The following is a 15540-nucleotide window of genomic DNA, read 5'->3' as shown; positions in this document are numbered from 1 at the left end:
TTCCTATCCTTACTCTTTCTGGGCATGCCTTTTGCTGGGCAAGAGGTGGTTCTGCTCCTTCCTCGCTCTTCCTCGGCAAATTAATCACAAGTGGTATGAATTTTGAATTCGAGTTTTATACTATCTAGAATTTATATATTTTTATTAGCAATTCATAACATAAACAAGTTAAAATAACTTTGATTTATAAATATATTCGATAAAAATTATTCAAATAAACTTTATTATAAAATAAATGCAGTGTAAGTCATGAATTAAAAATCTTATTTTTCTATTAAAGCAGAATTTTGATCAAATTTTACAACAAAGTTAGGAGTTATTTTCAACCCAACATGCTTATAACTTCTCATAGAGTTAAGAACCAAAACATACTTTGAATCAATTTATAAAAATCATACCAACCATAAATTAAACTTAATTAAAGTTCAATTATCATTAATAATCCCATATATTCCTTGCTTTTTATAAAAAGAAGAAATTCTTGCAAGTTGCAAGTTCGGCTTCTCCTTGACAGCACTGTCAATCACAATCAAGATAAAGTGAGGAATAAAATCGTGCAATTAATTTATCTCCTTAACAGCATTATTAGATTTTGCGTGCATTGAATTTCAGCTTGAATGGCTCTAAACAACGTTCGATTTCAAATTACATTCGATTACTACAACCAAAGCTCTTTCTACCTCGGTGAGTTGGTTGAGTGGAATTTATGTTGGAAAATCCGATTAGTTTCTCGAAAAGGTAAATTCGTTGGAGTTCTTTAATTTTATTTTTAATATATTTAAGGTAGCGTTTATTTAAGAACTCAAAATAAATGAAAAAACAAAGATAATGCGAACATAAGAAGAAGTTTACCCTACACGGGTAGACGTGATAGTTGATGAATTTATAGGACAATAAAAAGAAGTTTACCCTGTAAAATTTATTCCCGTCCTACCTCAAAGATGAAAAGACGTCAAGACATTCACTTGTTGAATTCTAGAGTTATAATTATATATTTTGCAAGTGCCACACCGAGTAAAATTATTTTTATTTCAATATATAAAAATATTTTTTAATGTTTTTTTAACATTAAAAAATTTAAATCATAAAGATGCTGGTTTTATGTGACCTATACTAAAATCATAGTTTAACTAAAAAAACTCAAAATAATTTTTTAAAAATAATATTGAGATGATAATATATTAAATCTATCTGAATAAATTTGAGTTAATTGTCAAATTCATTACTTGGATCATTACACTATGATAATCTCGTATAAAGCAAATCAAAATAAATTATAAAACTTAATTCTCCATAAACACAATATTGAATGATGAAATTGAAAAAACAAATTATAAAAAAATGACATGAGTCAATCCATATCTATCAAATCCTTGATTCCAGTTATTAAACTAGGATAATCCTATAAAAAGTTAATAAAAATAAATTATGAAGTTTAATTATTAAATAATTCAGTATTAAAAGGTGAAATTAAAAAAATCAATGAAAAAAACACAAAAAACAACATGAGTTAACCCACTAAATTCATGATTTAGGTCATGATACCAAGATAGCTTTTTAGAAAGCAAGATAGAAAAAAAAAAAGAACAATCTTAGTCATCTTATATTACCTTGCAAAACCTTTAATTCAGGTTATGAAAAATAATACAACTTTATGTAAAACAAATCAAAACAAATTATTAATTACAATTTTTATCAAACCAATTGTTGAGTAATAAAATTAAAAAAATCAATAAAAAAAACACAATAAAATAACCTGGGTCAATCAAGGTTAACTTGTAAAACTCGTGATCTAGGTTATAAGATTGAAATAACTTGGTAGAAAGTAAACTAAAATAAATTATGAAACCTAATTTCTAATTATTCTAATATTAAAATGTAAAATTAAAAAAAAATACAAATTAAACAAAAAAAATATGAGTCAACTAGGTTAACCTATTAACCCATAACATATATTATAAAATTGAGATAACTATATAAAAACTAAACTAACTAATCATGAAACTTAATTTTAAATATATTAAATGTTAAAAAACAAACTAAAAAAATATATAATTTTTTTAACAAACCAAAAGAAAAGGAAAAAAACTGTTTTTGAGGTGATACATCTATTTTAATTTTTGTTAGTTACTTAAATAATAATGGTAATGAAACAACTTATATTATTATTCTGATGATACATGAGCATGATAATATTTTTATGTTTAAGTCTGATGTGTGAGTATGACAAGTGTTGTAAATTGTAAAGTAAAACTTCCTTATTAATTTTTTTTTATTATTGAATCGAATATATTATTTTAGTGTTATTTTAATTATTAAAACTAAAATAATATTTTACAATACAAAATGTTTTTATAAATTTTATCAAAATAATGAAGAGTATTCAAGATGATAAAAGAGGGAGAATGATTATTCAACCATTTATGAAAAACTTATATTTTTTCTATTTTTCTATATAGTTTATGTCTCTTTATATAATTTAGAATAGATATATCCACCATTTACTGACCTGTCTAACCCAATAAGCAAAGTTGATTTCCTAGACAGTATAATTAAGAAAAATAGCATGCTACGAGCATGAAAGGCAACATATATAGATTCTTTAATTTGTTTTTCAAGGAAATTATCGATGAAGATATCTTAGAATGGAATGTGTGCTTAGAGTCTTTTCGGATGTACAGGAGCTATTTTCTACACAAGAAGCAAGACAAATTAGTAAATAATTAAAACATAAAAAGGCATTGATGTCTTTTAAGGTAATTGCTTAATATATTCTTAATCATGTTAATTTAATTATTGATTAAAATATTTTTTAAATTTTTTAACATGTCATCTTGTTTATTTTCATAATTTAAATTAACAAAACATCATTTACTTATACATGATAATATGAGATAATGCTAAAACTACTCCATATTACAAGAAGTTAATGACATGTTTGTTTTTATATTTTAAAAGTATTTTAAAAAAATTTTAATTTTTTTAATTTTTTATTAACTTTAAATTAATATGTTTTTAATATTTTTAAATTATTTTGATATATTGATGTCAAAAATAATTTTTAAAAAATAAAAAATATTGTTATCATGTATTTTAATATGAAAAGCTATTTAAAAAGTAATAGTAACCACGTTTCGTTCAAAGTAACTCAGTTAATGTGTTAATTTAATTATTGATTAAAATATTTTTAAAATTTTTTAACATGTCATCCTGTTTATTTTCATAATCTAAATTAACAAAACATCATTGACTTATACATGATAATCTGAGATAATGCTAAAACTACTCCATGTTACAAGAAGTTATAATGATATGTTTGTTTTTATATTTTAAAAGTATTTTTAAAAAAATTTAAATTTTTTAATTTTTTATTAACTTTAAATTAATATGTTTTTAATGTTTTCAAATTATTTTGATATATTAATGTTAAAAATAATTTTTAAAAAATCAAAAATATTATTAGCATATATTTTAACATGAAAAGCTATTTAAAAAGTAATAATAACCGCGTTTCGTTCTAAGTAACTCAGTTAATGCTATTTAATTTTAAAATTTATCTCATATATATCCACACTTTTTTATTTTAAAATTTATTTTTTATAAATTTAAAAACATTACTTGGCCTCTACATGATTTATGCTGATGCTAAAAGTACTTTATACTCTAAAAAGCTAGCTCTAATGTTTTCTATTTTAAGCTTTATCTCCTATAAATCCCTGCATACGAATTTAATTTAAAAAATAAATTAAAATATTTTTAATACATGATTTTTCAGAAACACTCTTCATTTTATTTCTCACATAAGAGGGGTGGCATACCTTCAGCCTCACGATGGCTGTAAGAGATTGAGAGTAACTACTAATCCCAAACCCTAGTAGATGTTTTTAATACATGGTTTTGAATTTTAATAGGTAGTCTTAAAATAAAGTTATGTAAACGATGGCTATAAGAGATTGAGAGTAACTACTAATACCAAACCCTAGTAGATGTTTTTAATACATGGTTTTGAATTTTAATAGGTAGTTTAAAATTTTGTTTGTTTAATATCACTGTAGTTTTTTATTTATAAAATATTTATTTATTTATTTTTGATATTAATTTATGAAAAATAAAAAAAATAAAAAAAATATTAAGTTTTTTTTCATAAATACTTGGCTCAAACTCTTTCAATAAAATCGTATGTTGCGCCAAAAAAAAAAAAAAACTAAAGAACAAGTAAAAAAACAGCAATCCGATATAAATTCTGCAAAAAGCACGCAACGCGAAGGTAAATATAACAGGAGGGTGAAATTGTTTTTCCCTGTTCTTCTCATTTTTCTCTCAAATGACATCCTCCCTTCCCACTTGCTTGAACATCTGTCCATTGTTTATATGTTAGCCATAAGATCACACCCTCCGCGGCCCCTTTCAGCTTCTCTAGTCCCAGCAAATTCAAACTCAAGAGTCATTAATAATGGAACTCCAACTCCAAAAACACAGAAAAACTACAAATTAAGAACAAAACGCAAAGAAAACAAAGTTACAAGGCCAAGCAGCCTGTGCCTTCTTCCTTCTGCTAACATGGACGGAGCATACGGTCTGCACTCAACGGTGGCGGACTACTCGGACAAGGCGTTGATGTCGCCAGAGGATTTGATTTTACAGTCGGAGTACCAGAGCTTGCTGTCTTCAGAAACTCTTCGGCTGCGGATTCCGATTCTTGGATCCGAAGAGTTGCTTTCAGAGGCGGCTTCGATCAGAACAGAAGAAGATATGTCCGCTTTGATCAAAGCCAAAATTGCCTCGCATCCTTGCTATCCTCGTTTACTCGGGGCTTATATCGATTGCCAGAAGGTGATCATCCAACTAGCACTGAAAGCATAGCATTAGCAGCAGTTGAATTGATAACAGTTTTGCTCCTATTATATACATGGAAGCTACAAGACCTAGCTAGTAGCTAGGCAAAGAAGAAGTTTTTGAGTGCTAATCTATATATAAATTGCTATTTAAGGCTAGTAGTATTTCTCGATGACTTATTTGGGACCATGAGAATTATATATTAGCTCATGAAGCGCATATAGAGCTTTAGAGAATTTGTTTTGTTTTGGCAGGTAGGGGCGCCTCCGGGGATAGCATGTTTCTTGGATGAAATCCGGCGAGAAAACGACCTTTTCAAGCAAGGCGCTGTCTCCACGTACTGGGGAGCTGATCCCGAGCTAGACGAGTTCATGGTCCCCTCCCCCACCCTTCTCTCTCCCTCTCTCTCTCTCTCTCTATATATATATATATATATGTACTTATATATATATATATATTTTTTATGGGGTTTGGGTTTTTCTCACCATATATATATATATATTTTTTTTTTTATGGGGTTTGGGTTTTTCTCATCTTCCTTGTGTTTCTTTGTAGGAAACCTACTGTGATTTGTTGGTGAAGTATAAATCTGATCTTGAAAGGCCTTTAGATGAAGCAACAACCTTCTTGAACAAGATTGAAATGCAGCTTCGTAATCTCTGCACCGGTGCCTCCATCAGAAGCCTCTCTGGTCAGTCTCTTTCGCCTTCCATGGAAGATCCTTTGATTTTTGTGCTATACTTGTGTAGTCTTCTCTGTTATTGCATTATTAGTGCAAATTACAATCTTCTTATCATTATCAATGCGTCTCAAGGGCAGATTCCTGTGTTTTTTCACTCATGGTGTTGATAATACATAAAAGCCACATGAGTTTGGCCATGCTTTCCTAGTCCTACCTAGTTACTGACATTTTTCCTTTTCCTTTTTCTTTATTATCTGCAAAAACTCCTTTATCGATAAGAGAACAATCGAAGAATACGGGTACAGCGGTGACATCACAAACAAACAAAACAAACAACAAAAACCCTAGCTAGCTAGACACTTGTGACTTGTCTTACATTAGCAACAACTGTTGCTCATTTAAGTAAATATAGTACACACTTCCTTGAATTCCTTCTTGAATTTATAACCTGAAATACTTAATCTCTTTGTGGTAATTTGGGTTTGTTATGATCTTATGTCATATTTCTCGTCCTTGTTTTGTAATTGATGGAGTAAGATGGTTAATGGTTCTGCAGTGATGGACTTTGCAACAGTCTTAGAACCTTTTCCCTTTTCAGTTCATCGTTGCTTGAGCTTGAATTTACTTGCATTTTCCCACCCATCCTTTCTGTTGCGAGTCCTTCCTTTTAATCTCTTTTTCTCGCTTTCATCTTCTTTCCCCCCCTTGTCGGTGTCAGGAAAAATGAGGCTTCAAAGTAGAGCCTCTTGTTATAGAGATTCTGGATTTGACATTTCAGAGCTCAGGGATTAAATAGTAGTCCGATAGTATTTGTACAGTGGCGAGTGCCTTTCAACTAAAAGACCATTGATTATGGAGAACCAATTACTTAATGCTTCTTGGTAGAAGCACAAGTCCTAATTTGACCAGCCAATTCACCGTTTGAGATTTTATCTTAGTAAATGAAAGGTGCCATTCTACATCTCTTGCACTCTTATTGTATGTGGCATGCCGTTGATTTTTTTTTTAAACATTATTTGATGACTTGATGTGATTAGTTTAATATAGTTTAGTTTAACTAGCATGGTTTCGTTGCTTACCTGAGAAACTCGAACATGGAAAAAATTGTGCATAGCTAATTAGACCAAGAAAAGAGTCTAGGGATTTTTTGCTGTTAGAAATTGTTTTGATGTGGCCTTGTTTCTTTGTTGCACTTGTCGATCACTGCTTTTTCCAAGCATGCTTTTATATATATATATATATATATATATATATATATATATATATATATATATATATATATATATATATATATATATATATATATATATATATATATATATATATATATATATATATATATATATAATAAAATGGTGATAGTTAAAAGATTAGAGCATTTTCTATTGTCACACCCTAAAGTCCTAACTAGCTTGAAGCTGCTTGAGTTTTCTTTGACCTGGATATTCCTGTGCAGACAGAACATTCTCAAGTAATAATTTAGCTGAACTTGCCTATGAATATGATCATGAATGATGCAGTCTTGTGGAAAGATAAGAAATCATTCAGTGTAGCTTGTGTGCTGGCTTGTGCATATACCATAGATAATGCTCCTCTAAATTGATGAGAATATCTCCTCACAATCTCAAAATAATTTTTAAACCTTTAGATGGCACAATATTGTTGCATTGTGTTTGTTTGTCTCAAAATAATTTTTAAACCTTTAGATGGTACAATATTGTTGTGTTTGTTTATAGTATTTTGCTAGTCAAATTATCTCTCATTCAAAGCATATTGCAAGCACTGCTCTAATTTTATTCCCGAGAGAAACAAATGAGTTATAGAAGTTTTGATTAAAGGCTAATTTTCATTACTTTCATCTTATGAATTAGTTCTTTACGGTGAATGGGAATTCGTCATTTGAGTGGTTGAGTTCCCTTGCATCTAGCCTTTCCTTTCTTTGATGCGCATGGTTCCAAGAAAACGCAAAAATCTATGTTTCAGACTACCTGTATATGTTGCATGCTTTGGACCTTCACATGGTTGTAAAATAAATTGGGCTTGCCTAGTTCCAATGGGAATGTCATTGACCTGTAATGATACCCAGTGTGGTCACTTTTAAGAAATTCAAGTTCCAATAGAGCATGGATAAGGACGGTGGAGTGTGAAAAATTGAACTTCAGAAATTGTTTAAGAACTGACAGGCTTCTGTTTCTAAAGTGCTCTTGCCGCAGCTATTATCTTTTGGGTAGCTGTTTAGATTTCAAGCATGGATAATTGTATAAACAGAGAGTATTTTGTTATTCTAATCTTCATCAACAATAGATTGTTGCGTGACATATGGAATCTAACTAATCTCATGAGTATAAATGATGACCTTATACAAGAGTTCAGCTTGAGGCTGGATGATAACTGCCATTTTACTCCTACATGACATAAAAGTTGCTTTTTGATATTTTAACCCCCAAAACTCTTTTGAGGCCGTCTAACTTAATTTGAATCCTATTTTTTAAATGGCAGAAAAGTAGAAGTAAACCTAGAACAAATTGCACTTGCTGACTTCACTAGGACTTCCCTTGCTTGTCAAAACCCTTAAGACAGGATGGAATAGCACTTTTTTTAAGCACGAGTGGAGGTCTTGTATGTGAAATGGGCATGGCAGCGTCATATTCTCAGGGTGATTATCAACTTAAACGTGATAAAGCTTGTGAAATCACACTTATCTGGTTGTTATTAGTTGGCAACTTCTATTATTGTTTTTATTCGAAAGTACCGGCTGCCCTTTCGCAAGATGTTCGTATCGTTTCTCATATTCTCATCTTCCCTTCCCCGCGTTTCTTGTTTTCTCTTCTGCTTTAGTGGATTTTCAAATCTTTTAATGTTTCAGAAGACTAACGTTTGCTAAGACTTGTAGACATGACAACGGATGCCAATTGGACACTGCATGTTAGCATACATTCACGTGCTCTATTGTGCTAAGGTGCATGTCTGCAAGGCTGCTTTAACTTTATGTTATCCTTTCAGGTCTGCTATTTATTTGTTATCTATTATTATTATTATTATTAATCATGATGATGATGACCATGATAATTGATGATGCCGTTATCTAGCTAGCTGTTATTATCTATTGCCTTCATTTCATTTCCAAGTCGATCATAGTTGGGTATGTCCCCCATGCATTTTGTAATGCTATTTGTTTAATACAACTTGGTAGATTGCTTTGCTGATAAAAACTAGTCTACCATTATGTTTGGAACTTAAGACATTTGATATTTGATAGTCCATGCTAAACTTTTCAGGGTTAACTTTTCCTCGAAATTTATTTGGCTATATGACGCAGTCAATATCGAGTTGAAATTTGCAATCGATAAAGATTCAACATATAAGCATTAGTGGAGAGGAGAAAAAAAGTCGAAACCTCCTTTCATTAATTATTCATGTTCTTTGCCTTGACGCCCTTGCATAGCGGCTGTGCCAAGAGTGCTGCTGCTACTACAGGATCCCTGGATGTCCATTATTTGTTTCGTAAGGTTCCCGCTTCGGCAAAACATACATGCTAGGGGACATGATATTCAATTTTTTGAAGTCCAGCATCTGTCTATTAATGAATCATCAATGCTCTAGCTAGGTGGTGCTCCATCTATTGTCCGTGCGCGAAATAAAATAAATGTAGACTTGTCTGATAGTTGGATAGGTGAATACACAAGGTGGTGCTTCCTCAAAAAACCTGCTGTTATAGCATATAGCATAGCATGCATGTAGTTCTTGACTTGCTCGGAGAGGAGAGGAGAGGATAGAAGAGTGATGTTTGGTTTTATCTGGTATGCAATGCATGTGGGGGAGGCGGTGGGTACAGGTGGGGTTAGGCTAAATTAATTAAGGCAACTTTATGGGTCTTTATGCCCGGTGAGGGCGGGTGGTCGGAGTTCACATGGGACTCCCGCAGATTTCGCTGTGATCCCACTACCTTTTTTCCTTATGTGTAAAGAAAGACTAGAGAGAGAGACAGAGAGAGTTCATCATTGAATGCCATCTCTACTCGTCTTGCCTCTACACTGGCACTGAGCAGGACCTGTTCCTGCTCTAGCTAGCTATTGTCTCTGTCTTATGGAATGGATAGTTTAGTGGTTGTCATTTCCATAGGCAGTTGTTTCTTTGTGGCTTTGTGGGTCTTTGTGCTTCTTGATGTGCTTCACACGTGTCTTATCATTCAGCTTTGAACTTGGGTTGCTGCGGGTCCCAAGTTTGGCTTCTTTCCAGCGTGTTCTCCTATCCCGCTTCCCGTCGCTGTCCACAATTTCCCGTAACGTTTAGCATTATTTTAAGGTCTGATGGAAAATAACAATAATTGAATCGAAGACAATGGGATTGTTTCCCCATTGGGAGGATTTGTTCGCTCCATTAAATTCTAATTCACTCTCAACAACGGCCCTGTTAGAAATGGTTAGCTTAGGATCCCATTAAATATTCTCTCAAGACTTTGGTTAAAAACAAAACTATAAACTACAGCTAACATACGCACACTTTGCCACCAAAACCGTAGCATATCTTAGTCTTGTTACCAGATTTATGAACAGCAGAGATCTTACTCCTTTGGGGAGAATTTATTTTATTCATCTCACGCTAGCAACTTCCATAACTGGAAGTTTAGAGATGATTTGAGGTTGGGATTAATTATATCAGTAGGCTATCTGGCTTTGATTATAGCTACTGCTAGGGTTATCTTGCTGTCTTGGTTTTGGTTCGGGGCCATCAATTTTCTGTTCTCAATAATTTGAGATCGTTGGTTTAAGATCTGACCTCACCTTCTCTCCACCCTCTCCCCAGTCTTTTCTGCAAGCTTGATTTGATAGGCTGCCATCTTGTCCGCAGCAACCCTTTGAGTCTGCCTCTCACTGACAAACGATATAACCAGACGAAACGTTGCCTGACCTTCAACTTTTTTAACATGGGAAAAGTCACCTACGGTGAAACCACCATGTGTTTTTTTATTTTTTATTTTTAACCGCATGTAATATACATAAATTTGTCATCAAGAAAATACATGTATAAATACTACAAGTGTTTTTGACATTATGTTTTGAAAATATTGTATTTTTGAAAAAATCTGAATTTTATTTATTTTTTTAAATTAATATTTTCAGATTATTTTAATAATGTGTTGTGTCAAAAATAATTTTTTGAAAATAAAAATATTATTTTTATATATTTTGAAATAAAAATCACTTAAAAAATTGATTTGACACTCTCAACCACTCCACTTCATATGAAATGGTATTGTATTTAAACGTCTGCCACGTATAAAATCAGGATCCTAATTGTTTTACAATAAAATCTTGATTTTATTTTTATTTCCTTATGTACTGTATTGAAATTATAAATTTATAATTAATAACTCAAATATAACATGCAAGAGAAGGGATCTTGTGATGTGTAAATAACATGTGTTGTTATACAAGCATTGCTACAAACAGTGATCCAGGTAGAGAACATTTAGAGCAGGGCAGATTTTCTTGTTAGAAATAAATGTAGCATGCAATTATTTCTACAAAGTATAATTTGTCACAAATATATTTAGCTTAAAGATAAAATAATATATTTGTATTTATTATTCCCGCTTATAAATGATATTTAATAAATAATTATGTCTACACCCTTAAAAACTTATCATGTCTTTTTTTTCCCTCAATAATTTTAGTAATTATTCATTAATTAAAATTCGAGTATTTTTATTAAAATCACATGTAGATTGGATTAATATGAATTTTACAACTGAGTCAAAACCTGAAGGAGAACTAATCTATGTATCATAATAAATATAAGCTAAGAAATTATTTTAATGTATATAAAAAAATAGAAAAATGTTATTTTAATTTTAAAAATAAGGGATCTAAACAGAAGACTTGAAGTCAATTAAAAGGGCACGTGGCTTCATCTGCTGCTTCCTTTTCGTTCTTCCAACGGTCAGATTTCCTCTCATGCCTGAGTTGTCAAGAGTGATTTTTTATGGGTCACCTCCATTAGAGGTCATTCACGCATGGGATGCTTTCATATGAAATTATTCTCTTAGAAACCTCTTCTTATGGTGATTAAAAATGTCTCTTAATTAATTGTTCGTAGTTGATTTATTTCTTGCATTATTCTTGTTTATTTGACAATTTATAAGGTATCACAGCATGAAAATAGCTCACAAGTCACGCTTGAATAGCTAGGGTTAAAACATTTATTTAAAAAAAAGGTAAATCTTAATTATTCAATAAAATAAAAATAATATCTAAAACAAGTAGATAAAACTTAAGCAGAAACCGAAAGAAAAAGCATCATAAAATAATCTCGAAAAGGGAACAAAAATAGTAAAAAACACAAAACCCTAACGAGCATGATTGATTGTCTTCATGTGCTCACGGAACGAGCTCTCTTAACAGAGGTGATTTGCATTCGTTCTTACACTCACAGAAAAAAGTTATGGTCAAAATAATAAAGGGTAAATAAAAATCTCCAAATCGACCTGAACCAATGTTTCTTGCCATCCTTGAGTTGGTGTGCTCTGTCAAGGTAGCTCCTTCAAAATCTCCTGCTTCTTCCCGGGCTAGAAAGAACTACTAAGTTGAGTAATGCATATTGAAGACGTTAGAGTTCTTTAAATAACTAGGAACACAGTCTCTAGGAATTGTCGTTCTTACAGCACCTCACAAGGCCCCATCTTTGTTTTTCAAAGCTTGGTGCCATCTTTGTTTTTCAAAGCTTGCTGCCCTCTCTCATTGGAAACCAGTCATGGGTAAGCATTGCTCGTATTGTATTTTCAACCTCAAAAGCGACCTAATTGCTGTGCTTATATTTTGGATTACTATCAGTGATTGCCTGTTCAACCTAATCATGAACCCCCCAAAGATACCCTATCATGTTTTCTCCCTTGACGCTCTAGTGCCCAATACAGGGAAAAGGCGCCAAGTCAAGTACGCTTGATGTTTGTATTGTAGCCATACGTTAAAACCTCAAAAAGACAAGGTTGATTGGTGTGGTTTCTTGACTATTATATACAAGCTCAGTTTGTGATAAGGCAAGATTCCATTTCTTTAATTTTCTCCCTGCCAATCACTTTAAGAGAATCCCTAAACTTCGATTACCATTTTTTTGAAACTAGGAGGAGGTTTTATTCAAATTCTGATATGCCCAACTTCCACCATAGACAATGGCTCATAAACTTGTTATCCTAATCAGATTTGATGGACCTAAGAATCCCATGTAAGTGAGCCACCTTACCTTCTTGGAGTAGAGTTGGACAATGTAGTAGTTTTCTTGCAAGCATTGAAATGGCCCATGTTCGAGGACCGATCCACTACCACAAAAATAGAGTCCACAACTCTTGAGACGACGCTAATCAATCTTAGCATCCATCCAAAGAGCTGGAATAGGTGTGCTTAGACCGCTGACAGATGAGACACCACAAGAAACCGTGGCAATGGACTTGATAACTTAGGCCAGTAGTAATTAGAGGTGAGCAAAACATAGCCTTATCACGTTCGAAGTAATCCTTGCTTTGCAGCTCACAAATAATAAATTCTTGAAGGAACAGTCTAGAATACACATTTGCAAGCCACTAAACAAGTAACTATGAAAAATAGCTTGATCACTTCACTTGTTGCTAATAGCTGCTTTGGAATAAACAGGACATGTATTTTGCTCAACACATGTTGCTCAAAGAGTCCATTTTAAATTAATGACGAGAATATGAACTCTTTCTGCACACAATAATGACCTAATGTTGTAATGATTAAGCAATGGCATAGAACTCAAGGTCATAGATGAATTAATTTTTGAATCACGATTAATGGCATGAATCTGATGGTAACTGTTCTTATCTATCTTGTCAAAGATGCTAGAGCCAAATTACTATCACCAACCATCCATATTCTGATCTGCCTTGTCAAGATACTTCAACGCCTTGAACTCTGTATCTAACAACGCAAGTACTCCTTCAGAATCTCACTTTGTTAACATTAGTATTGCTATTAATCAATAACAAACATATCCTTAATTTCTACCCATTAGAGGGTGGGAGTATTATCTTTACTACGTTTCTCTTGATCAGCAACGACGTTTGTTAAAGAAGTACTGCTGAAACCTAAATTATTATTGTGCTTGGATGGTGTAATGGGATGATCAATAACAATGATAACCAATCACTTCGGTTATCCTTCTCTAGGACTAGGAGGCTTATCTTGGCTATAGGAATGGGAGAATGTTTTCGGTAGTTTTTCACAGGCTCTAAGGGGCTGGGGTCAGGGTTGGTAACGTTAAATTGAAATTTCACCAGCTCGATTCAATTAAGTCTCAGTTGTAGGATAAATGAATGAATGTATATTGTTGATTCTATGTATTTTGTGCATGCATAAACCATTTAAGGATTTTTCAATTCACTTGTGTAGATGAAGGTGCACCATCATCAGATGAGGAGTTAAGTGGAGGGGAGATGGATATGCATGAAGCCCAACCAAGTGGTGAAGACCGAGAGCTTAAAGATAAACTTCTCCGCAGGTTTGGAAGTCATATTGGTACGCTGAAGCTGGAGTTCTCAAAGAAAAAGAAGAAAGGAAAGCTACCGAAGGAAGCTAGGCAAACCCTAGTTGGATGGTGGGATGCTCACTATAAATGGCCATATCCAACTGTGTGTATCTCTCTCTCTTCTTGAGGCTGCATCTATTTCAGTTATTTTAAAAATATGCTAGTCCTGATTTCCGATGCATAGTATATCATAGAACGCACGAAATTATTTTCAGGTGTGAAACTGAGAAGGGTAGCATTATGTCTTTTGATTCTTATAAACGAGTTACAGACGGGCCGGATGTAGATGTTTCATTTGATGCTGGTAGCTACACACACAACACACACACACCCACACGCATAAATGCTATGAATTTGTGCAGGCAGGATTTTAATTGTTTTCCAAAGTTCAACGCTGGTAAGACGATAATTTGCTTGCGTAATCATCTTTCCAGGAAGCTGATAAGATAGCATTGGCCGAATCGACTGGGCTAGATCAGAAGCAAATTAATAATTGGTTTATAAATCAACGTAAGCGCCACTGGAAACCATCTGAGAACCTGCAATTTGCTGTTATGGATAATCTTTCTGGGCAGTTCTTTACAGAAGACGGCTGATATTCCTGTTGGCTTCATGTACATCATGCAACGCAACATTGCTGGCATCGAAAAGTTTATCTTTAGAAATAACAAAGAGAGGAAGATTAACTGTATTTTGCATCATGTATATTCGCAATTAATGCTTACATAGTTTGAATGAATAATCTACTCCTTATTCTTGGCCTTATGATCTTTCTGTAGAAGATTTGTAATCTTTGAGATCTCTCGTGGTTGTTTAGACTAGTGAGGTTCAGATGTGCTCATAGAAATCAAAGTCTGACAGAATTGACATCTGGCCACCCTCTTGTGCTGGGAGAAAAAACCTGCAGCCTCTCATTCGGAGACACCGTTCTGCCACTCAAAATCACTTGACAAATTCCGTCTGGAGTGAGCTCCTGAAATTCAAATTAATAATTTTTTTTGATTTTTTTATTATTTTGATGTGTAGATATAAAAAAAATATTATTTTAATATATTTTTAAATAAAAAATATTTGGAAAAATATCCTTTTCAAGTGTTTTAATTCCCTATCCATACAGGAAGATTAAACACATTAAAGTGTTAATAATAGTTAATGTGTGTTTAATTATATCCTCCACAAAGCCACTTTCAAGGAAAGCAACAGTTTAGCTGAGTTTGTCCATTACAATTTGGGAGACATGGTGCAAGTGAGGGAATCAGAAAATGAAACAAGTCAATTTTGATAAGCGGTCGTGATACTAGTTTGATAAATTTTGAATGGATAATATTTATTCATGCATAAACATTTGGTGTTAATGTAATACATGGATAGTAAATTGCTTCATCAATTCTGAACCGCAAGATTTCATCAATGGTTAGAAACTTGCCATGTCGGTTTTGAGCTTCTTGCAATAAGCCCATTATGTTTTTTAGCCTGTG

The 15540-nt window shown here is 32.6% G+C and overlaps 1 protein-coding gene across 1 annotated transcript; it reads left to right on the top strand.

Moving 5' to 3' along the window:
• The first annotated feature begins 4313 nt into the window (after window positions 1-4313).
• LOC105140239 (homeobox protein knotted-1-like 6) lies at window positions 4314-14933 on the top strand. The gene is made up of 5 exons (XM_011046982.1): window positions 4314-4833; window positions 5091-5210; window positions 5392-5527; window positions 13927-14165; window positions 14497-14933. Exons 1-5 carry the CDS (start codon window positions 4372-4374, stop codon window positions 14656-14658), a joined length of 1119 nt encoding a protein of 372 aa, XP_011045284.1. The 5' UTR covers window positions 4314-4371; the 3' UTR covers window positions 14659-14933.
• Window positions 14934-15540: the final 607 nt, after the last annotated feature.

This window comes from Populus euphratica, unplaced genomic scaffold, assembly GCF_000495115.2.
Source record: "Populus euphratica unplaced genomic scaffold, PopEup_1.0 scaffold251.1, whole genome shotgun sequence".
NCBI classification, from domain to species: domain Eukaryota; kingdom Viridiplantae; phylum Streptophyta; class Magnoliopsida; order Malpighiales; family Salicaceae; genus Populus; species Populus euphratica.
The sequence above is the reverse complement of the archived record's forward strand: the minus strand, read 5'-3'. Positions and strand labels throughout refer to the sequence as shown.

Coding starts and splice junctions, on each gene's coding strand:
- LOC105140239 (XM_011046982.1), top strand. CDS start 4,372: ATGTTAGCCATAAGATCACACCCTCCGCGGCCCCTTTCAGCTTCTCTA. Junction 5,211..5,391: donor CCGAGCTAGACGAGTTCATG/GTCCCCTCCCCC, acceptor GTTTCTTTGTAG/GAAACCTACTGTGATTTGTT. Junction 5,528..13,926: donor CTCCATCAGAAGCCTCTCTG/GTCAGTCTCTTT, acceptor TCACTTGTGTAG/ATGAAGGTGCACCATCATCA.